The 25,671-nt window shown below is 42.8% G+C and overlaps 1 protein-coding gene across 1 annotated transcript in view; it reads right to left on the bottom strand.

Moving 5' to 3' along the window:
* Positions 1-7,904: 7,904 nt before the first annotated feature.
* LOC107187797 (Down syndrome cell adhesion molecule-like protein Dscam2) overlaps positions 7,905-25,671 on the bottom strand; it is a 119,286-nt gene continuing 101,519 nt past the window's right edge. The window contains exons 18-27 of the mRNA XM_015575974.1: positions 24,229-24,534; positions 20,024-20,320; positions 19,156-19,288; positions 18,941-19,068; positions 15,900-16,328; positions 14,852-15,136; positions 11,419-11,705; positions 10,589-10,841; positions 10,388-10,478; positions 7,905-8,322 (exon numbers count right to left, since the gene is read on the bottom strand). Coding sequence (XP_015431460.1) covers positions 7,905-8,322; positions 10,388-10,478; positions 10,589-10,841; positions 11,419-11,705; positions 14,852-15,136; positions 15,900-16,328; positions 18,941-19,068; positions 19,156-19,288; positions 20,024-20,320; positions 24,229-24,534 — 2,627 coding nt within the window. The remainder of the gene's footprint in view (positions 8,323-10,387; positions 10,479-10,588; positions 10,842-11,418; positions 11,706-14,851; positions 15,137-15,899; positions 16,329-18,940; positions 19,069-19,155; positions 19,289-20,023; positions 20,321-24,228; positions 24,535-25,671) is intronic.

Consider the following 25,671-nt stretch of genomic DNA (forward strand, 5'->3'; position numbering starts at 1 on the left):
AACGGATTGGATGAATTTTATCAGAGACATTCGCGATTAAATTCCGTGAACCGATGTAAACTGTCTGGAGCCGCTCGCGGGCGCTCCCGGCGAATCAGAGAAACCGAGCCGACGTCCGGCGTGAGGGAGCATCCATCGAGATCGGATGGAACGCGATCGAGTTTTTTCTCTCCCCTTTTGGTTACCCACCGTCGATTCCATCTTTCGATGATTTTTACACTCTTGAAACGAGTGAATCTACTATATTTACGTGATCAAAGATCGGGAAGGGGAGAATCGATCCAACGATCGATTCGGTCCAACGATCGGTTCGATCCAACGATCAGTTCGATCGCGTATGCCAACGATCGGACGCGTAGAACCCGCGCCGGACAGAAACGAAACGATGCTCTCCGCCCTCTCGTTGCGACGAGGCGGTGCAGCCATCGCGAAAGTAGATAATTCCTCTGGACCGATTTTAAATCCAGCGAATCCCTCCCTACGAGACACGAAAGTCACGATGGTGTCTATACCATATACGATATATTATTGCGTGTGCTATCGGTTTCGCTGTAATTAGGGGTATAAAATGTAGACGGGAATTAACACGGACTCGAGCGAGCCGATTCGTTCGTGACGGGTGTTTTGTGAAACGCACTCTGGGGATGTGCAAAGACGTGTCTGGCACACATGTATCGCATACATATATAAATATACAAACATATATAAACACACACACCCACACGAAAACCGTACACACACCGATACATACCACAGAGTCATAAAAAAATGAACGACGACGACGAGCGTCGGAGATTCAAGTTATACTTGCGAACGGAAACTTGACCGTTACTGCATAAAGGCATCACGTGACGAACGACAAAGGATTCACACGAGGGAATGCATCGTATATACCTATATAAATGAGAGAATATATGTGAGTGTATGAGAGAGAATGAAAGAGAGAAGTATATTATTTTAAATATATAAATATATATATGAATATAAATATAAATGCAAATATAAATATAAATATATTATATTCAGATATTTATGATATGTGAGATGTGATCGCGAAGATTATACTACACACCGCAAAGAGAACTGTAATCCGCGTTTCCGATTTCCCGCCGCTCGAGAATAACTTGATCGGCGATGCACGGCGCAAGCTCCCAACCGACATCCGTGGGCCCAGGTTTGAATCGACGCAGTGTGATAGTTTGGCGGTGCGGGCGAGCAACCACTTCGGAAACACTGCCATTCCAGTCCCTCCTATCGCGTACATACGTATCGCGTGCACGACAGGGGCTGTACCCTTCGTGTGCCAGGTTGTTGTACATCTCGTCGGCGAATGAACGCGAGATCCCCATGTAACACTGTGTTTTACGATAAGAAACAGCCGTAAGCTCTGAATGTACCTATACAGGATATGTAAAATGGTGAACGTCGCGACGACAAGGATAAGTGCGCGACGAGAGAGAGAGGGCGCATCTACACCGTCGCGCGTCGTTCACACATTATTATAAATATTATATAGAATTAACTACGCGATGGAATAACGATAGATGTGTATACAATGATAATTTAGAGTCTAGTCAGCATAACACAATCGTAATGGAGGACGCACACACGTTTCGCGTTTCGTTTTCTTTTCTTTTTTTTTCTGCCTTTCTTTCGTTTCAAAACGTTCGCGAACGCGGCGCGTTGACCGCGCGTCGATACCCAGATTCCGTCGTCTCGTTGTTTCTCTGTACACGATGCGTTCGGGGGTTCTTTCCACGCGGTTGGGGTTTGCGAGATCGTGGCTGCGTTTACGGAGGCCCGTTCGTCTACGCGAGGAGAAAAAACGTTTCACGAGGGGTTCTCGCGTGTCGATGAATGCGAACAGACATTGGTACGAACGAATTTGATTATTTCGGACGATTTTACGTGCGATTGCTCAACGAAATTTGGTGTATGTTCGGGAATCGTGGTGATTTTTCTTTTGTAAAAAAATTGATTATTTGTCGCGAGTGCGGGGATAGTTTGGCTCAGTTGACGCGGAGGGGAGCAGAAATGCTGCTTTCGAGAACATTCCGACTGCTTTTATTGGAGAATGACGTGCGAAGAATTGTATGATACGTATAATTTGTTTATCCACTTGATTAAATCGATAACTATTTAGTTTGTAATTTATTTTTATTTATTTTTGCACGAGGAGTTAAATGTTTCGCTGTTTCTTGGTGTCGTATGAACTCACTTCGAGGGCCAAGTTGGCATGACTATCATACTATACACTGTACTCATGAATATTACTTCTGTAAAATCGGGCTGATTGTACGCCTCAGATCCTACACAACAGTTCACACGATTTTACGATAACTTTCATTGGAAAGGACTAGCGCCCTGGAATGGTAAGGGAACAATTGCGATACGATTGTCGGCAAAGCACGATCTTATGGGGGAAATAATGCAATCCATGCTATTTGTCTTACTTCGATTAATCGGTTGTCGCGATCGAAAATGTACGAAAAATTGCGATGAACGGACTGCAGACGCATCCATAGAGAGTTCTAAGGCCTACACGAAGATCCTACACGATGAACGTTCACCGAGCGATCGAATGCTCGGAATCGAATTGTAATTCCAAAAGTCTCTCGATTTTCGGAACGAAAGGTGAAGGAAATGTCGAACGCTCGATCGTACAGCCGACCAAACGTCATCGGACAATTAACGGGACGAAATATCATCTTGTGGAATCAGAGGGTTTAATAGACGTTAACGCGATTAAAGTAAAAAATGTCACGATCGAAACGATATCACCTATTTAGATCGATAATCCGCGCGCGTGTAATGTAAAAGAGCCACGCCCCTCTAACACTGCAATTGAGAACAAAACAAAGCAAACGAATAGTAACAAAACAAAGAGAAAAAAAAAGCGGAAGAAAAGAGATAAATAGGAAGAAAATCGCGACGAAACGATGTTTTTTACGACTATAAATATACATACATATAAATATATATATATGTTACATATATATACATTACAATTATTCCGTTCACGTGGTCGTGTTCGAGGTTTTGAATTGTTTCCATCCAGACGTGTTAAGTTTCTACGTCCACGTCTGGCGGTCGAGTCAATCGAGCGCGACATTAAAAAATGCAAGTATTCGCACAGGCCTACGATAAGAGAGAGAACTGTTTATAATAAGTATCCGTGATGTATCATGTGTGTATGGCTAATGTAACCAATTAATTGTCACAGAAGCTAATAATCAAGTTCCAGCCGATCGTTGCGTAGCGCTCTCGAAGACGGGATCATGTCTCGCCGAGACTTATTACCCGAGATATGCTTAAAATAACGGCCCCACTAAACGATCGGCGCAACGAATATCTTCGATGTGTTTCGCCCCCACTGATATATTTAATTGGCCTAATCGTTGAGGATCCGATGGCATCCTTAACCTGCGGGTTTCCGTCGAGCCGCGAAACTTTCGAACGGCGCTGAACTTCCGGTTTGGCGCGATAAGTGTCGTGGAAGAAGGGAAAAAAGGAAGAAGAAACAGGGCAAAACGTGGTCGCGACGCTGTTTTTGAGATCTTCTCTCGATTGCTGAGTTTATAGCATTCTTAAACGTTTCTGTACATTAACACAGTCAGAACACTTTCGAGAACACTCGAGAACACTTTCCTTGACGTAAGTTACGTATGTATGTACGATTTCTATACCTAAAGGGATCAAGAACCATTATACGATCGGCAGTTCACCACGCGATCTTTCGATTCGAAATAGTACAAAAACTGCTCGACGAATCGCTGCAGGAACGTAAAAAAAAAAAACAGAGAACAACCGAGACTCGAGCCTGGTGTGTTCTGTAACTCGCGACACGTACGTTCGTTGAACAACATAGACAAAAGTTCACGCGAATTGCATTATTTTACAATATTTTACATTAACGTGTACCGGCCACCAGTGAACGGAACACGTTCTGCGTCGGTCACCGGTGACCGTCATGGCGAAATACGCGTGAAACGAGTCCGCAGCACGCGGGGCTCGGGATCGTTCAGTTGTCGTCGCCACGGATCCCGATGGAAACCCGCGAAAGCACAAAAAGAAAAATACGTATGTCATTTCACCTTTACAGTATCTTGACCAATTACATACTAAGCTAGCATGGATGTATACACACTGAGATAAATGTTAACCAGTTACCTGCGTAAATACTCAATGTTAAGTGTCGAATTGATGTTCGTTCAAGATTTTCTTGACTAATTGACCTTGCTCGTGAACCTCACATCCAGTATTTTCTTTTTTCCGATAATCGCGCAAAAAGGAGACACACCGCCGACGACGACCGTCCGCCGAACACGTTCACGCGGAATCGCTTCGATTTTCTGTTTTCGTATGGGGAAAAAGAAAAGCTGCAAAAATGATGAACACAAATGAGTACGACACGTAGCACCGAAAATCAAATGAATGAACTAAAAAAACAAACAGAGACAAGCAAAACGACGACAAGACGAGAGAAAAAGAACAAACAGAAACCTTCAGAGACATTCCATTCCTTTTTGTTCGTTCCGTTTTTTAGAGAATCAACGATACACGACGTTGTTCGATTGCCATACGACACTATTTTACGATAATTTTATAGACAGACAGGGAACGATGGGGATTGCGTGCACCCCCGGTCGTTCGATGTGATCCACCGCGATCCGATGGAACCGTTTCCGTTTCTCCTTTTTCTAAACGAAAACCCTTGTAATCTATCTTGGTAATGCGACTACACGACACGTATTGATATGCGAACAAATATTGTCACAGCTAAATATGTGTGTGTGTTTTTTCTTTGTTGTATACGTATCTGCCGTGTAGAAATGTAGCGAACCTCCGCCCCATATCCATCCACCCTGGCCCCGTAACCCATCGTCCCGAGATCCCCATTCTTCCGATACCACAAGTATGTTGTAGTAGTATACACTTCTTGTAGTAATATACACTTCTTACTATCAAAAACCAACAGTGTAGTTTTCATTGATCGATCGTATGGTTCCACCGATTGGAAGGTTTTTATTTCTTATGTTACGTTCTCTCCGTTTATCTTTACCCGCCATGATTCCTATTTCCGATTGCTTTTGATCTAAAGGTGGGTATAGTGTCTTTATGATATTTTTCACGACTGATACTGTTAAATATTGTTTCTACTATTCTTGGAGGTCAACTGGTGGTGATGGTCTTTAATCATCCCGTTTCTATGATCCGTCTGCCAGATAGCACATGACGCCCAATCACGCCTTGGAGACGGCTTAAAGGCGTCTTAGACATAAAATAGCCGTAAAATGGGTATCTTCAAGGCGTCATGTGCGGTTTTCGAACTGTTAACACGTTGACTGCCTCCGGATATTATCCTTATTACGATCAGGTAAGTTTATTTAGGTCTTTGTTATTAACAGACTGCGGATTTTATGCCTTTGTGGCGGCTTTAGGATTGCCACCACGCCATTGTTTCTGTACATTTAGTTTTTAGCGTTTCTCACGGTCTCGTGCGAGCCTGGTTATTGTCATGAACATTTGCTAACCAGGTTCGGGCGAGACCCGGGGTCTTACAGCTACGGTCACTTTTATCGAGGGTCTTTGGGTTTTCCTAAAGGTCCGTCTTTGTTAAGCTTTGCTCTGTCTTAATTTTAACTTCCCGTTTAGGGCGCCGTGAAGGTCGAGTGCCCGTGCACATTTGGCGACCAGCTTGTGCGGTCCTTGTTGTACCCTTGATTTCTCCTTTTTACCATTTCGACACTTTCTCTGGGTTTCCCGGCATTTACGGTTTCCTCCCCTACGTTATCTATCTTTCTCTTCACTCTGTCTGTCCTTTTCTTTTCGTCCTTTTTAAGTGAGCGCGTAAGGACGAGCGCGGTCAGTCTGGCTATACCGAGGTTCTGGACAGAACTTTGTCACGAGCGCAAGGAACTTGTATATCAATAAACTGTGTATCACTGAAACGTGCTGATTACTGCTCTACTCCCTGTAATCCCACAAATTTATAGGCTATAAGACTCTGCGGAATATAATAAAACACAAAACTTTCATCAGAACCGACGAGATTTGTATTTTATTCCGAACCCAATGAGATACTTAAGTGGAAAAATGTGAAGTGGGTAAGGTGGTATAAAACAATAGAAATTGTCCTCACTTCATTTATTTAGTACAATCGGTAAGCGCGAATACTAGTGCAGTGTTGGTGTTGTAACCTCGGAGGCTTACCATCGACTGCCTACTCTCGCTGCATTTCCTAAATCCCTCGGAGTTAGAAAAGGCAAAAATATGGGAGAGAAAAAGAAAAGAGAATAGAAAAGGAAAACTTGTGAAATCAGCGACAGCAATAGGGACAGCGGAAAAGAGTCATAAACAGAGAAAGCTAAGAGGTAGGCGAAGGACCGAGACTAACGAAAACCAGAACTCTGGCGACGCTCTCAAGGATGCGTTGGAAATTAGTGAAGGGCCTGTCACCAAATGTACGACCAGCAGACAGGAAATAGAGAATAATAGCGTAACAGAGTTGAAAAGGAAAGAGAAATTTTTAGAAGCAAAATATGCATTGGCGTGCGTGGTGCTACAGCCACCACAAATGAATTCCTACATTTGCTCCGATCTTTATAAATTACTTTAGAACATGTTATTTTGTATAAAAATTCGTAATCCAGTCATAAACAATATAAGTATGTATGCGTTGACTAGAAAACGTATGACTTTAATTATTACTCTACCCAGATAGTATTGTTTATGAAAATGAGTAGTAAGATTTTGTAGAGTAATACTTCTAACTCACTAGTTATTACTTTGGCATTGCTACTTATCAGTAGTTGTTGTTGGCATCACTAGTTATCACTAGACAACAACAACAACTAGTGGTAGTTTAAAGGTTATAATTATTCACCTTTAATTGTGTTCAGATGCCTGTTGATGGCCTAAAATTTCCCCGTTAACAGGTTAAAGATTTTCCACACAAGGCAAAGGGCTTTGTTACAATGTACGATTTATACAGTATTGATAGTCAAACATTATTAAACTTTAATTGATTAAAATATTCTACATTGGAATATTAATCGATTCAAACGTTCCGTTTATCGCCCTTCAAACGTAGCAATTCCGTCTCCAGATTCAGTTCAGGATCGTATTTCTGTCTCACGGATGTGCGACTGACGCGTGGCTGATAAGCGTTGGCAATTAAGCTGATTGACGTCTCGTTTATGGTCCAGTCTATAGCTACGAATTGTCATTTTAACGAACGACTATCTTGGTCCGTCGGAAATGCAATCGATCGTGACTGCAATGCAACCAGTGAGACTGTATACATCCGTAAAATCACTCTGGTACCATTCCTCAAACAAAACCTACCATTTTCTCTGCCTTTCTTCTTCGTTCCCTCGAGGTAGCCATTTTGAAAAAGACTTCAACCACACAACGATAGACCAGGTGAATACCGAAAATACCAAAACTAAACAAGAGAAAAAAAAGTGAAACGAATTACACCTATAATGCGGGGATAGGATCGAATGAAGAAGTACCATAATAATTAGCAATTTTCAATTTTTCTTACAAAAATACCTCTTTATTGTAAATGGATCGTCGACGGTAGTTACACGGAAAGACAGTCATCCATCCACAGAGAAGCGTTCGGGGGAAATCCCGACAATCTCAACGGCGAGGAAGTATCTCAAGTTTCAATTAATTTTTTTTTCTTATCTTTTGAATTAACACTCATCATGCTTGGCGGCTTTATATTTGTTATTTGTTTGTTAATCGTTTACGTGCGTATATCGCATCTCTCTCTCTCTCTCTCTCTCTCTCTCTCTCTCTCTCTCTCACTCTCTCTCTCTCAGTCTCACTCTCATTTAATATACCTTTCGTTTTCGGTTCGCATCGTATTTTCGCTTACGATATTTGATTAACACTTAGACAGTGATAGTGAAGTCTTTAGGCGATTTCGAGAGCGAGTTAGAAGGAAAGCCCGTCCTCTTCCTGTGGAGCTTCAGCTTCATGTCGATGTCGCACTCGGCCTCGCTGGTCTCGTGCGCGTCCGTGAAACCGGTCGGTGGCTTCAGTTCCAATGTAGACAGCTCGCTGCCCCAGTCCTCGTCCCTTTTTGTCATCCTGGATGAACCGGGCTCCTCCAGCAGGCACAACGACTCCACGGACTTCCGCGGGCTCGGCTCCTTTACAAGCCGGTCGCATGAGCCAGGCCTCGCCGGCCGGCTCGGCGACACTCCTCTCGAGTAGGAATGCATCCCGGATTCCGAGAGCTTCATCACGGGCCGCAGGATACCCGTCACGCGGCCGTCTATCCCGATCTCGGCTGTTCCTCCATGGTTCCTGAAAATTCGTGAAATCGGAAGCTATCAACCACCCGTAAATGGGATTCTGTGGGAATTATGCGTTGCCTAAAAGACGTTCAGCGGAACGGCACAATGGGCCAGAGGTATATTTAACGTCGCTAGCTCTTTGTAAGTTCGCCTGTGATGCTTCTGGAGGCTAATTGCTAACCCTTTCACGTCTAGGAATCTTCCGTCAGATTCTCATCGACAGAAAATAATTAGGACTAACGGGATACCCGTGACTGAGTTTTCTGATGGGAAAGGGTTAACACTCTGCGACGTTTTGGTATTACTTTGAGGTTCATCTGATGCATCCCCCTGTGGCTCTATCATCCACATTGTTTCAATGTGTCCCGTTCACCATCTTCGTCACACGATGCTATATAATCCGATTGTGGGTGTTACCGTTTCGACTAGTAATGAGAATATGTGTGCCCTATTTCTACGAGTGAGTTATAGAAGATGGACTTAGGGGATGTAATAAATTTTTCTTGCCATCTTGTGAGCAACGCATAATAAACTGTAGTGCGTGAAAGACTTCTTTGTTTGGAGCTCCGAATAGGAGAAGAAAAATCAGAAGGAGAATTGTCGACGGTCGGGTAGCTAAGTTGGTCAAAGCTGTTGCCCGGAAAGACCCAGGTTCGACTACCGGTTCGGTATCCGATCTGTTGATATCTTTTTCTCCTATAAGTTTCGAAAGTGAGGTTGAACACAGTACCTAGTTTATGCGGTAATTGGATTTTTTCATAAACTTAAGCGGTGGAGTACAGTAGCCATTTTTTATGTATTTCATATAACCTAAACAGAGATGGCTGCTGTGCTCTACCGCTTTCGATTATTTATTTTGTTGTCTGGACCAGTGCAGTTCAGATTCTTTAGTCGTGAATACTGATGAGACCAAGTACATTGCAAGGAGCATCGAATCCTGACATCGTATTCAGGGATTTGAGGCTATCTTGGCCTGACATCGTATGATTATTATTTTAGGCTTTAGGGACAAGTACTTGTCGAAAAATTACCTCAACGCCTTATCAGCTCTACAGCTAGTTTTATGCGGGGTTAAATGACATTAATTTTATTCTCTGAGGTAATTGTTCCAAGAAGATATGGGAGTTGTAATGGGGTGCCATTCATGGTCTTTTAGATATTGATTCCGATCTGATGGTATTGAATCCTTCGGTATTGTCGCTTACTACAATATCAGTGAACGTTATAACTGCAGAGAAAAGATTCTCTGGATATGTTAATAGCCATCGGGCCAGTAGATTTCGATGATCAATAACTCATTTAGTTAAGCCTTTATTATCCTCAGTTCATGGGCAACCTTCCTGTAGCTCCCGGAGATCAAAGCTTTTGCGAGCGTATGGAGCATACTATATCCAGAATTTAATATAAATGCAAATGCAGAATATATCTTGTATAACCAGAAAATAAAATAGTAAATGACGAACATGGTACGCTGAAGTGAGAGGGATAGGAATGGCTGTGAAAATTAACAAAACACGATCCAAGGAACTAAAAAAGAATTTCAATGACTGAAAGCAATAACAAAGTGAAAAGAGACTAGACATTCTTAAGAAACCAAAACTGTTTAAGTTAAGCATGATACAAGGAATACTATAGTTGCAACAGAAAGTAAGGACCACACCACATCACTTTCCATCCATTCCCACCGACCTCATTATACTTACTACTCCTATTGTATCTATAAGACATCAAGACTCGAAAGTACAGTAAAGACTCGATGAGAGTTGGATAAGAAGTTCCTCGTGAGAGTTTCTACTTCATTCCCACCACTGGGAAGAGGAGGCCGTGGAACGTGGCAAGTGCATAATTCATCCCCCCCTGCTTTTGTAACCGAGAGTGGAGCTTCGGGCAAACAATAGATTTGTAAGGTGTTGAAACGATTCGCGGTGCACCGTGAAAGTTTCGAAGCGGATCTGAGTTTCAAACTCTCATAGAGTGTTTACTGTCCACAATCTTATATAACATAAAACAATATCCTTGAAAGTGATTTTGATGTCTGAATGCCATACATAAATTTCACACACGCGATAGCTCACCTTTGCTTCTCGAGTCTCGGGAAGGTCTTCCTCTCAGAAATTGGTGACGGCTCGGTTGATGTACTTGATTCGTGCGTGTGGTACAGCACATCTGGAAGGTGCACGCGAGACGTTGATGCGAGAAAGGTGAGTCGTTAGTGGCGACCGGATGCTGTTAAGGCTGTTGGCGGCGTCGACACAGAAAATCGAATACTAACTTACTATGATGAACCGGCCTCGGGACCAGGGCTAGTCGTTGCTCCCTCTGCCCGATCGAATTCGGCCCCGGTGATCGCGTCATTATCGACGCCGGACCGGAGTCGTCCAGATGGTTCGAGGACTCGGTGCGACTGCTGGTGCCGACCTCCGTGTCGCTGTCGGACCCGAGGGTGTCGTACTCCTCCGATTCTGACTTGAACGACTTCGACTTGCGACGTGGTCTGCCACGCACCTTTGTGTACTGGTCCATGTCGCACTGCAAGGTTTTCACGTTAGAGACAACTGTTTTCCTGGCAATTACACTTGGTAGTAAAGACACTAGCGATACAATTGAGGATACAATAATCGGTCTATCAAAGTCAGTATACCTATGTCGGTGATCTTCCTAGAAAATGGAACTCCCATAACACTGTTGAAGAATTAGGTAAGAGTGTACTTTTGTTAGTTTTTGAAAATTAACCCTGTATTTTGTATGGATGTACCTACATACTAGTTTGTAGTTTCGTATAACACGAATTCGCGTGTAAAACTTGACCACCGTGTTATATGGGGATTACTTATCTTTTGCAACAAAATATTCCTATGTAAGAGGTCTTTCTCTTTTGCCACTTTGTTCCCTAGCGGAAACCGAATTTGCTCGCTTGGGTATGTTCACCAATTGTGATTTAAATTACTCTAGTCTGAATCCAACACGTGTTTCACATAACAGTTTGGATTCTTCTGTTATGCCCTTTAAATTACAAAATGGTCGAAACGATTCTCATAATTACTCGAAAACTTTGATAGACCACTTCGCTGTATACACTTTGTCCCAGACATGAACTTGCTAATACCTGATTGCCTTGCAGCATCGTTTCGCTGCGTTCGTAGTAGAAAGCCTGTCGCATCGGGTTCGCCGACAGGTTATCCTGCTCGGGCAGATGGAAGGTGGCGTACGGATAAATGTCTTCGGAATATTCGGGAATTCTTTCCAGCGCGCTCACCTCGCGACAGGGCGACTGCTGGCCGGGCTTCCTCACGGTCGCGTAGTACTGCTCCCTTTGCTCCATGTTGTGTTTGTTTTCCAGTGCTGCCTGCGTTTGCGAGTTCGGATCGTTTGCTCGACCGGTTCGTTCTGCGTCTGGAATCATTGCCGAACGGTCTCTAAAAACGGAAGGTGAGGCACTCCTCCAACGGCGTGGGTGAAATTCACAATCGAAAGATGACGTTCTTTTGTCACAACCAGTGAAATGATAACTTAAACCCCCCTTCTTATTTTCATAAACTATAACATGTTTCAATTTCAGCGAAATCCCAGATATTGAATACAAAAATGATCCGCTTGATGTGGAATGACTCGAATACAAGATTGAGAAAAAACAAGTGAGAATTGGCAATCAATGGAGAAGATAAAAACAGGAACGTAAGAAACGAATGAGAAATTGAGCAATAGACTGTGGATTATTATTCAAAGAAAAATGATTACAGGCTAATTTATAAAGACTGGATACAAATAGAAATTTCTTTACTTTACTGGGACTTCAAAAAACCTTATAAGTTATTAAGCATTTTGGTATATTGAGTGTTAAGCAATCGTGCATGCTGTAACTGTGAAAAATACGCAGTCTTCGGATTACCATTCTTATCTGTACATCGCTCCACTTGTATTCATGCAGCTTGCATACTAAAATTTTTGTCATTTATTTATTGCATAATTAACGCCCTCGTCACTCGTAAGGCACAGATTAACGTCTCTTGACACGGTAAGACCAGACTGGGAAAGCACTGCACACGTTCCAGACCGCTTTCTATACGTTCAAAGCTTGACGTGACTCCAGATTGCGGTATTGGGAGAATTTCAACGCGTGTCTCGCCTTTGACAATCTGTTACGAGAATTTCGTCGAACAAAGGCAGGGGTTTGTCGGTTAAAGTTCCGTTTCGCGGAAACTGCAGCTTAACATTCATAGTTTCCTTCGAAAAATCGAGATTTCTTCGTCATTTTCAAGTCAACGATGACAAACTACACTGATTATATTCTTTGGACGATACTATAACAAGGAAAAAATATTCTATTTGTTCTTGTACCCGAACCGTTACCATTTTTTTACTTTAGATTCGACTGACTTTAGTAAACAAATTATGCTAGTTGTATACAATATTCCGTAATTCCTTGGAATTTTAAAAAAATTTAGCAACTGTGTAGCATGGATGCTGATTATTTTCAGGATTAGATTCAGGCTGACGATGGCGTTTCGAACATCTCACACTCAGGTAAGCAGTTCTGTAATACTGGAATGCAACAATGGGTACAACTAACTACTTATATAACACGGTTACATAAACTTTCTCATTATTTTTGTGTCTTCTAGACTGCTGAACTATGTCCCACGTATCGTTAAACACCCTGTACAATGCACTAGCACATTCAACTCCAAATAATATTATCGTCAAAAGTTTACATCGTGATTTCGAGAATTCAAGTCCATCCATCCAAAGCCAAATACATGTTCTCTAGATGAAGTATATTCTACCCACCCTGTATAATATAAAATACCGCAATATTCATTCTTAAACCCATAAAAATAATTTCTTTCGCCGAAAATTGTGCAACGATCATGAAAATTCAAAGACTCTCCCTCGAATACCCATACGAAACTAAACCGACGAAACACACAAATCGAAAAGTCCAGGACAACCACAAATGATTGCATTTCGTGGCATTACGCTCGTACCAACGAATTCCTCTGGAGTCGCCGCCCCTATTAGTGTCAACGTAGCTCAGCATAATTGCGCGGAGTTCTCGGCGACGAGGCTTTTAATTAATCGAATTTATCTCGCGCTGATATATTGGCCTGATGGTGACGTCGCGAACGACACGGTAAGAACTCGTCGGTATAAAAACGCACGCGCCACGAGCAAGTAGTGGGAGAGAAAGGGGGATGAAGGAAGGAGGATAGAGAACGAGATCGAAAATCTGGTATCAATTTTCGCCTCTTAACCGGCGATATCTCGTGGCTCGACGCCCTCCGAAGGCTCTCCTCCCGCGGCGGGTCTCGTAATTGGAGTACAATCCCGCGACGTTTAGCTACTCAATAACGACGAGTAGCACGAACGAGGCGTCGCACGCCCTTCTGGCTTAATGCAAATTGCCGGTACCGCTGAAATCCCATCCACAATCCCCCGAAACGGCGACACCGTGCGATTCCTGGAACTTCGATCCAAACCCCCCTCCATCGTTCAGACTTGTCGCACTGAAATTTCGACCGGCGATCGAGCGTTCGCGCGTGTTCGCTCGACGATCGATCTTCCGACACTGCGAACTTTGACCGACTTGCACTTGGGAAGCCCGACTGAATTCTGTGTACGACGATCCGCGTGGGACTGGTTTAATGGCTTTCGGTGATAAATCGTTTTGTTGGAGGTGTTTAGAGTAAAGATAGTTACGAGACGTGTTCCGATTACGCTGAATTATTGGTACGTCGTGGGAAATTTGTAGGGTTCGCGGAGATCATGGTATGACTGGAGAATGTAGTGTTTCTGGAGGAAAAAGTGAGTTGTATATATGGAAAATGAAAGTTTGTGGGAGGCTTGTGTGCAGGACTATTGTCCGTTCAAGGAGACAGTAAAAATGACCACAACATTCACGTGCTAAGCCCAGTTATTGGCTCGGTCCCTGCCACACCTAAATGGTCGTCAACTCCCTTTGTTTATAGGTATTGACTTGAATCGTTGAAGGAGGTATAGATTGTCTGTCCATTGCTCACTATTTCTACTTGTGAAGTATGAGGGTGGTATATATAATTAATATCGATTTGACCATTCTCCGACAATTACTATATATGAAATTATTGTGAAACATAGATAAGACAATTAAGTAGTCCAGTCAATATGATATGAACAGACATGTTAATGACGTTGTTAAAACTGAATTCTTCCAAAATGAGTCCTCGTACGAATGAGTTCTATTGTACTTTTCGAATTTATCTTTCCATTTTTTACATATTAGGTCTACCACTCGGTAATCCACTATTTCTTCACGAAATCAGTATTCGTTTCTACAAAAGTCAAGAATTTCAGCTGTTTCATTTATATTCGTAATGACTTCCCAACAACTTACATCGTTGCAATTCGGTGCAAGGTTACGAAAATATTTCTAATTTAGGATATATCGTATAATAATTTAACAAAAAATAATGTATTACTTATTGGTGCCTCTAATGGTATACCGAATAACGGGTTTAATCGAAGGCCACTGTGTTTATTATATAAATAGATCGGGAACTTACGTGTTTTCAGGCAAAAGCAGACACCAGCCACGGCGAGGAACACGGTCAAAAGCGAAATCACGCTGGGCGCCAGCACGTGCGCGTCGAAAAACAGGGAGGACTCCTCGGTTTCCGGCGGAGGCTCGTTATGCATTCGATTACCAGTGTTCGGGGACAACGTGCCGAACAGGTATTCGGCCTGCGTGGAACCGGCGTTGTTGTACGCCGTCACGCGAAGCTCGTATTTGGTGCCGCTTTCCAGGTCGACGATCGGAAATCTGGATTGCGGCGGAACGTTGTTCGACACTGGAACCGAATTATGGTTCACGAAAGATTAATTGGAATGAATATCCATTACCCCCGCTGATTTACTGACCCCCATTCTTAACTTACCAGTACAAACATGACCACTATTTGAGAATTTCATCAAATAGGCTCTTGTTGTTGGCGTTATTTGAGGATATTGCTCTAACGTATTGTCAAGTTTAGGTTAGAATAGTTACGTGTTTGTTTCATACGGTAAATAGGTGAATATGGTATTTGTCAATAATATCCAACGTTTCTTAAACCGTATCCGTCCGTTGTGCCGATTCCGCACATTTTTTTCCTAGAAAATGGTGTTATTTTGTCATGCGTAGGTAAATTTACCTAAGGTTTCGTCACTTTAATTTCAACGAATTTGGAAATTTAACTACTTCTCTCTTCGTTATATTAATTTCTTACAACTATGTCAATTTGACGCGAAGGAACATATTATTAAGTTGAGAAAATAACGGACGGATGAGGGTTAATATAGTTCCATTTGAGAAAACTGAAGGTAACCTTGAAGACTTTGAAAAAAAATGACCTGTAAACAATATACTACAGTAAAAAAAAAAACAAGAATAATTAGAGTTAGTCGTTGGTGCTCGAGTTATATCGTTCACGCTGTACGTATAATACAGAACCGCCATAATGTTGTGTACTGAGCAGTTAAGCCCTCAGGTAATCTGTCCTGAATTCATTACATCGAACTAAATCTCCCTACAGCTACCTCAACGTACAACAATGAAACATCCAACGATCTTACCCAGCAGCCAATCGCCGGGTAGCCTCCTATACTCCACAACGAAGTACAACAACGGACATCCACCGTCCTGCCAGGCCGCCAGCTCCAGCGTGACGTAGGTCTGGTTCACTTTCATCAGCTGATGCTTCGATGGTGGTATCGGTTTCGTTCCGTTGGTCTTCGCGGTCTCGATTTTGCTCGCGCTACCGCTACCGATCCTGTTGAACGCCGCCAAGGTGAACTGGTACCTGGTCCCACATTGCAACCCTTCGAGAAGATGCGTACTCGCTTTCCTGTCCAACATCACCTCCTCCCATTCGGAGAATTCACGGCGATAAGCCAGAAGGAATCCCTTTATGGGGGCACCTCCATTGTCCCCCTGCTTCCATTGCAGCTGAACGGCGTCGGTTGTGGTGCCGGTCGCCAGTAAAGTAGGCGGCGTCGGTGGCACTGCGCAAAGTTTACCGATTAGGGCGACCAAGGGGGTCGAGTGTTTGAAAATGTCTGGTTGCCTGATTAATCGTGCGAGACAATGAGCGGAGCAAGGTCTGAACGGGGCAACTACGCGGAGAAGACCGTCGGTGTCTCTTGTGACACTGATGAAGATCGTTCGAGTGTTTGCGGAATGGTGTTCAACGCTTCTGTCTGTGATCACGGGAGAAACGCTAACAGGGTCTGGAACGTCGGAGGGAGGAACTGTATTGACGGAACTTTTTTTAGCTTCGTTGTAATAAGACGGAAATTAGAAATTCGTGATGAAGGCTTGAAATTGGAATATTTTGTAAGGGTCCCTCTTTTAACCACGAATGCAATAGTCCCCGGTTAATGGACGCATCTTTCCCTGTTTAATTGACGCAGAGTTATGCATACCAATTGCGTCCATGTTATCCTACGAATCTTTGTCTCTATTTGACAATATACGATCAAGAAGCGGGTGAAGACCAAAGTCCGGCTATCCTTAGAACACTTATCTCCATCGATACCTGCGCAACGCGGACCTGAACCTGCGCCAGTTAAATGGGGGCTACTGTACATGGAAATTTCGAGCCACGTTAATTGTCCTAAGCCGATGAAATTAAACTTGCAATAGAAGAGATTATACAGACTGTATCAGAAGCAAGCTTCTTAGTTTAGTCATCGTTCTAATGTGTAGTAATATTATTAGGCTGAAGAAGAAATTTCGTATTGAAACGTTTCCTAAATGATCACAATTGTCCAATACCCTTTGGTCAAGAGGTAAATTATCTATTGGTGATCAAATTACGGTCCTAGGAATATCTATCGGAGCAAAATTTCACTAACAAAACGTTGAAGATCATTTGACTTATCATAAGGACGACAAAAGAAATCCAGAAACACTTTCCATTGAAGATAGCGAACACGAAACACTTCGGTTACAATAGTACTTCATAAAAGTGCTTTGTAACTTCCAAAGAGTTTCACCTTAAAGCAAATGCTGTTCCTTGTTTTGTGCGAAACAAACTGTAGAGTAATTTTCTTTCTCGCTGTGTACTGATACACAAAGGAAATGATAAGATTATTTGCCTCTACAAACTTCTGAAGTGTTCTCGAAGAACTTCTAGCTGAAATAAAACCGTGCCACCTTTTCTACTCTCAAAGCAAGTAGAATCAGCTTCCAACATTCAGTCACTTATTCCTCATCCATCTATTACCAAATCAAAGACTCATAAACGAAGATATGCAAAAATAATTTCCAGAAACGAACAACTCCGATATTCTTCTTAAAATTACCAAAACCATTTGTAATTCTGAACCAACGAATCCCCTGTTCGCTGTTCAGATTTTCGAAACCGGTTGTGATTTTCAACCCAAAGGAAAATCAGAACGCTGAAAAATGGGGGACATCGAAAGACGCATATTTCTTCGGATTTTCCTCGATCAGCCGGCAGTCACGTATGCACACGTGGGATCGCGTCGATGTTGCAACAGACGTCCCGCGGTCGTTCGTTCATGTAAACGCGCGTGACATTTCATATAACGAAGTATCTACCGCGAAACGCGTTCACCAACATTCCTTACGTTCGTTCGAATTATTCGCCGGGGGAGAATAATGGGACGAGTATCGGGACGGAAAATAGTTTAGAGTAACTTTTAACGAACCCCGTGGCTGGTGACGAGCTTTTTCCTGTCACAGACCCATTCCACCCGTCATTGTCACCGCGTAATATCGCGGCGCGAGGGGAGAAAGTTTCACAGCGATAGCGGGACTCGACGACGAGGAGTCGCTTTTGACAAAAAAATCGTTGGAATTTAGGCCGACGACCTGATTCCTTCGCGGTTATCATTCCGGAATTGTCTGTCTTTCGCGAATTATGTTACGTACGTGAAGGCGCTTGCGGAAGTGACACACGAGCTCTCAAATGTCAAAGGTGCGACGAACGAGCTGTGTTGAAAAATTGGTGGATGAGAGAGGGTACATGGGAAAGTGTCTCGAACTCGGTGAAATAGAGCTGACAATTTGGAGGTACAAATATAAATATACAGGATGTTAGTAAGCAGGTGGGACACTTTCACAGAATGGATTCCACATTTCGAAGGGGAAAATTAAGAATGACGAAACTGAGATCGAAGCTTCGTTTTCGGGTTGTTAATTGTTGAAGTACGGGCGAAAAACGCCTGAAATAAATCTGACGCGACGGGTTATTCTACTCGAGAGGCGTGCTGTTCAACTATTTCACGAGTTGGTTTCATTCGTTTCATTTTAGTTCATTTAAAATGAAATTTCATTTAAAATTCAGTCTAACATTTTCATTCAACAATGTTAGAATAAAAAAAAATTGCTTGATGCTGCCATTACGGTCCCCTACATAACTGTGGACTTTTAAAACATGAGGAATTTTCGGGGTACCGAAGGTCCCTTGTTAGTTTGGAATATAGAAACTACCATAATTACACAAAAGCACGAAAAAAATTCGATCCACGAAATTAACGCGAAATAATATTCTCATAAGTCGATCAAAGCAGATTCAATGGTATTTCCTACAACATCAGCGTTGTATCTATTCCTCAAAAGCACCCACTGTTCTTCCCACTCTGCATACCTTGAACTTGCAGGGTGTACGCGATCTCGTCCGATCCGAGGGGATTCTTCGCGTGGCAGGAATAGTTTCCCTCGTGAGTCCTCTGCACGTTTCTCAGAGACAGCGCGTTGTCCGATCCAACGTCGGATCTGCGGAACATCCACGATCAGACATCATCTCCCCCCCCCACCCTTCCCCATCTCCTTACCCATCGTTCACATCCTGTCGTCACTTACTTTTGCAGTTTGACGTCGCCGCGACGCCATTCCACTGTCGGCCGCGGATTACCAACGGCGAGACAAGCCATATTGACGTCCAACCTCCACGGCACCACGAGTGGCACTCCGAACGATATTATAGCTGCTGGAACTAATTAAAAGTCCCGGTTATCCTTGCTCTTCGTTAAACTTCCTCGAGCCGTGATCCGTGTTTGAGTTCAGTTCCGAAAGTTCACCCCATTTTACCCACCCCCCCCCGCCACTAGCCACTATCCCCGCAAGAGCTCCAAGGCGAAGCTACGACCAGGGATTTTTCCAGGGTAGAACCCTAGTACGACTATAGCTCGCGGATTCCTTGCGACTGTTTCAATAACCCTGCGATACTTTCCTCGTAGGTGGGTCGGAGGGAGAAGGGATGGGGGTGAAAACTTTCACGGAGTCGCGATTAAAATACATAATTTCGTCCTCGGAAGAGGAAAGGTAATCGGAAACTTGGCTCCGATTCTCCTGTTAGCTTCCAAGCCCGATGTCGAAAGACCCCTCGAATTTCGTCAGACTTGAAGGCGAGGGATCGGTTAAAGAAACCCCGATTAAACATCCCATGTATACCGAACGAGTCGACTACATTCGAACGTTGGATAATGTCGCGAAAAATCGCCAAAATTAACGTATCAAATTTCGAGTGAAAAAAAGTATAGAAGAGACAATTACGGTAGGATGATAGTATAGAGGTTTTCAGGGATTCGTGTCGAGAATTTTTCATTAAACTTTACGGTTCATTGACTCGATTTTCGATGTTAGACTCAAATTAGTTCTACTGGGAACAGGATCCAGACTGGAATGAACGCTTTCGAACGTTTCGCGATGCAGTCGCGCCTTTGCTCACCGGTATTGCTCAGCTGAAGTTTGATGACCGGGGTGCTAGGTCCTTGCCCCACTTTGGTCGAGGCTGTAACCCAGGCTTCGTAGGACTCGCGCAGCTTCAGGCCAGTCGCCTCGTGGTGCAGACTCTGCGCAGGCAGCATGCTCTTAGTGATCTTCACCTCCTGGCCCTGGTCCAACACGCGAATGTAAACGGTGTACTGGGTGAGGATGCCGTTCGGCCGACGAGGCGGCAGCCAGGATATCACCACTGCGTCCTCGTTGCTGGTTACGGCCTTCACACGCTCCGGTGCGTCCGGAACTACGATCAGAAACGACACCGGTAACGCCGGTCATACGACTTTAAATTCTAGAGGAGAATGGGGCGGGTGGAACGGAAATGTTTTCATCGTCGGTAGGGTATCCTCTCGTCTTACAGAGTGATTGGATAATACTGGGAAAAAATTTTCAGCCGTATCTTTGCGTTTTCTTAATTAGCTAACAGTGGGACTTCGATAATCTAAAAATTACGACCTTGTTTCGAAACTTTGTAGGTTTGTGTTTGCACTGGAAGAATCAGGAAGTAGCTGGAAAAATTGTCTGAAGTTTCAAAAGAACTTTCGGGTTAGGGAAGTTCCGTTGTTAGTAGGAGATCTGTAGTCAGTTTTAGGTTGGGGGAAAATAAATGGCCGTTTATTTTTCACCAATTTAAAACTTCAGTGTATCTTTTCCTATCTCATGATAGAAAATTCTTAGCACCATTTCCCTTATACGTTTTTTAATTACTATAATTACATTCTTCCAATATTTTTTTATTTACCGTCCTTTAAAGTCATTAAAATTATCCTTTCTTTTTTTATTTTTATCCACTTTCTTTCTAATATTGGAGGAAAACAACCAAGGTATATCGGGGCAACGTATAACGAGACAATACTGCAATCGATCGAGAGGTACGGTGGAGAGGACCGATTTCGAGCCTCCGTAGGGAGGAACCTCTTACCGGAAGTTCGTCGCCGCATTGTTCGCGAAATTTCGGAAAATCGGATCTTGGGAAATACGGAATCTTGGAGAAACTCGATGGTTCGTATTGAAAAGATAATGGAACCTAGGAAATATGAATTGAAGTAGCAAACAAATTAACACATAACTATACATGACGTTCAAAAAAAGGGCCTAAGACTTCGGGGCTTATAGTACTCACCAAGTGGAGTATAAAATGTCTAATCAACATAAATCCTAAAATCAACCCTTCTGGTGTAAAATTAATTTTCATATGTAGGAACGTTCAATATTCTTAGTGAGTTTTGTCGCAACATATTGAATGCACACACAAAAATTGGTTGAGGAAAATTAATTCAAGAGTGTATGACAGGACACAATACGAGGTACGGAAGGAACAATTGAAAATGTATGTCAATGGAAGGAAAATATGCGGAAAATCTATAACAAATGTTAAAACAAATTTTATATTTTCCTTTGAAAGAATTGATTTTACGACGAATGTTGATTAGACATTTTTTACTTCATTCGGTAAATATTGAAGCACCTAAAGTCTTAGACCCTTTTCTTAAAGGGTCTAAGACCTTTATACCCTGTATACTTTACAGAAACTACGGAAACAATTAAATATTTCTTGTGCAATCCTCAAACAAATACGACAAGAAATGAGAAATCAACACCAAGAAATTTTTTCCGACTCACCCAACAAAGCTAACCAGAAACAAACTTTCCAAAACGTTCCATTTTGAAAGATCGATCTCACAGTACCAGAGAAACAAGCAACTCGCGAAGCACTGTAAATACTTTATTGAAAAATAAACTTCCACCGTGGTCAAGCATCAATTTATCCCTGTCGGTATCGATAAAAACCGATACGTCAAGCCTCTAATATCCCGTGCAATTAAATTACTCCTCGACATCATTCTCCAATTCACGTCTAGCACGTTCAGCCTTCGAAATATCGGTACGCGCGTAAAGGATCACCGTGTATATCGTTGCTGTCGGGCGCACAAGGCGCAAATGAACCGTCAACGACTGAATTTATATACATATATACATATAGGTATAATTCGGAACAAAAGCAGAGGGTTTGGTAAATTTCCACGGTTGACAAACAGGCGTGCGCCTCCCTTTACCCTGTTGGTCCAAGTCTTTCTTTGTGATACACGGAATTTCGATTACGGGCCGGCAACGAAACGCCGTCGCTGCGGGGGGTTATTATGAATTTCGCGATAACGATACAATTATTCGCGACCCATTTCGCGGAGTTTCGGCGTCGGGTTGCAGCTGCGTTTAATGGAAAACCGGCTTACCGCGCTGGAGTTTCCACAGGAGCGGCCCGGTAAAACGGCGGATACAGAGGCGGGTATAATGTTACTTCAAAGGCGCGTTAAAGTTTCTGTCATTGACTCTCTTTTAGTTCCCGTTTCTCCCCTAACCGCCCCTGTCCCCTCTATGGAATTTCGACTGGAAAGTGGCCTCTGTTGCAACAGAAATTTAAAGCAGACCCTCCCACCCCGCGCGAGTGTAAACGTCGGACGGTTAGTCGTTTCACATTGTGGAAATGTAAATGTGGCGTCGTGAATAATAAACTCGAATCATCGACAACGGTGAGCCGGTGATACTGGTTTCTCTGTTTAATTACTTGCCAGAGTTCGCTTTCAGGCTTCTGCGTACACAGATGATGAATTTTAATACTGTACTTAACACCCACGGGTGGAGGAGAATCTTCTTTGAGATTCTGCAGGTTCTGACTTTTGGTATTTGTAGTTAGATGTTTATGCGAATTCGTGATCTAGATAGTAATTTATAAACATGAAAGTTAGAGAGTATTATAATTGTTGTAGTAGGAGTTTATTCAGTTAATAATGAAATATAAATAGTGTTAAATGATATTAAAGTGTTTAGTTTACCATATGAATTCATAAATATCTGCAGGCTACTTATAATGGGAGATTCAAACCCCGTATAGACAATTGTTTCTACTAAGTGATTATTTTCACTGCTTTCGAGGAAGACAAGTCCACTCGATATGAAAAGTATATTATTTTTCAAGAAATGGAAACTTTAGCTATTTGCTTCACGGTACTCTTCAATTTTACTCTGTAATTCGCTTTTAATTGGCGAAGGCAGCAATACCTCGAGTGTCGATCTATGTGCTAATAAGAAGCAAAATTAATTAAGTTAAATTCTTAAATAAAGTAACATAAATATGATCTTTTTGGAGGAAATTGAAATATTCATTAGCAAACTGCGGATTTTATGCACCCCCACATAATCCTTTCAGGCATAGTATAATAATGTATTAAAAAAGGTATAACCAAATTATCGTTTTCCTTCTATTTAATTTCACTTCCTGTCAATCATTAATAACTAGACCGCAGATGTTTATGAAAATTCAGATTTCTGTAGATGAATTTACTGAATTCACGTCAATGCCGGAGATTTGTCTCTTATATTAAAGATTTTCCTTAGGTTCAAAATGAAGTGAAATTTATATTAACCTTTCCGAAAATTTTGTACAATTTAATGTTTTTGTGTATTTACATTTACGATAAATGCATAAAATTAGCCCCCTCCAACCATTCGTATCATATATGAATGAACAATTTTTTTTCATTTCTTCTGATTTTCCTGTTTTTCAAACATCCAAGAGGGAACAATGCGCATAAATATCTTTTTTCGTTTAAAAGAAATAATTCCTGTCAGAAAGTGTTGATAACTATTCCCATTCTACTCTACACCAGAAACAGCCAACACAAATAATACACTCCTAATGCAGACACCACCAAAAACATCAAAAGATCAAGAGTCCAATGGAAACACTTCCTCGCCAGCACACCATAACCGATAATAATCGATACATTAATTCCCTAATAAAAGCCTAGAGCGACCGTAGTCAGTAATTTTAATATTCCACTGCCGTCGCCGTTAACACCATCATCCCATTAAAATTTCAATAACCCGATAGCGGTTCCTCTCCCGCGAGAGAAAACTCCCCATTCGCGATGTCTCTGGGCAGGAACCACGGTACCCATGGCAAACAATCGCCGGAACATATTGGTCTATCGAGGCATCAACAGCACGGTCCGTCGTAAAGCAAGGAGGGGTGGAGAATGGGCAGGAGGGTAGGCAAACTGTTGGCCTACGCGCGACGCGTCGTGAAATTTACTTCCGGTCCACACGAGTGTCCACGGCAGACAGTACCCCGCGATATCGTCCATAGTTTACCAGTTTCTTCGGTGGTGCAGGATACCGGGCTGCTGGTGACGCCGTCCCCGGCCCTGGTGTACGCCAACACCTGCACCGTGTAATTGGTGTACGGGCTAAGTCCGTGTAGCACCGTGCTCAACGCATGGCTGATCTTCGTCTCCCGTCCCGCCTGATGCTCCAGCACAGCGCTGGCCGCCTCGTACAGCAACTTGTAGCCCTGCACGACCCCGTGAACTTTGTCCGAAGGCGGCGGTTTCCAGGTCACCTGAATGTTCAGGCCGTTCAGCGCGGCACAAGCGACGTTCTGCGGCGGGGCGCTTGGAACTGCGTCAAAATGTATTTCGTGAATTCGCCGGGCCCGATACCGCCTCGAGGATCGAGTGGTTTCACGAGTCAATGGAGAATTAACTGACTGGGGCTATTAACTGAGAAACTGGGTGACTAATGGGTCGAGGCGATGCGGTCACGGGATGGGAGCATTAATTTGTTAACCCTTTAACTGCGTGCACAGGGTTCATGGGTGACCAATGAAAGTCTTCGACCTGTGATAATCGTGCATAAAGGCGTTCGACGTCCATTGTTCAGTGATTGCAACCGAGGACAACGCCTTAGGGCGTTTTCATTTCATTTAGGTGAGCGGAAATGTTTGATCTATTCTGAAGGCTAGTTACTAGTTGGCCACTCTACGCAAATGGTACTCTGCTTTTGAGCGGCTTACAGCCAAAGTGTTAACGCGTTTGTTGTTGTGGCGGTCAACCGTGAGAGACACTGAGCTTTTAGTTCAGACGGTGTCGGTCAAGGGTGACTGTTGTTTTAATGTACAATTAGGTTATGGGTGTGAACTGAGTCAGGTGAATGTATTAACCCACTGACGACCGTAAGCGTAACAGTACGCCATGTGGTTTATCTGCCATTATTGGCACTTGAGGCGGTGGTCTGAATATAGGCTACCACTTTTACTTCAGGACCTATTACCAAACCTGTTGAAGAATTTTAAGAAGTAATATTTCAGTGTAGCTGAAACATGTTTGCTTTATTATGGAGTTAAAATAAGCTTCTTTTGTTCTTGTGCCGTAGTTTGAGTCTATTCCCACGAGGGCGAAGTACCTACCATGACATTCAACTAGCTCAAATTTAGACCCTAACCTGTACTTAAACCAGATCTTCTTCTATTCAGAATATATATATATATTTTCTCAGTTATATAGGTTGTTTAGGAAAAATAATAATTTGATTTCACCAAGTTAGTACTTCGCGTTATTATAATTCAGAAGCAATCTATTAATATAATAGTTTTATTGAAACATGGCGGTAGCCACGCAAGAAGCTTAAAACTCGTCAGTGGGTTAAGGAGCTGACTGCAAAATTGAGTCGATTAGAGAGGAAGGTTAAATATGGGAATGATATTTTTATTAGATGTCAGATTCGGATACACTCTACTTAAATTCTGAAATATTAACT

This window comes from Dufourea novaeangliae, unplaced genomic scaffold, assembly GCF_001272555.1.
Source record: "Dufourea novaeangliae isolate 0120121106 unplaced genomic scaffold, ASM127255v1 scaffold16, whole genome shotgun sequence".
Taxonomy (NCBI): domain Eukaryota; kingdom Metazoa; phylum Arthropoda; class Insecta; order Hymenoptera; family Halictidae; genus Dufourea; species Dufourea novaeangliae.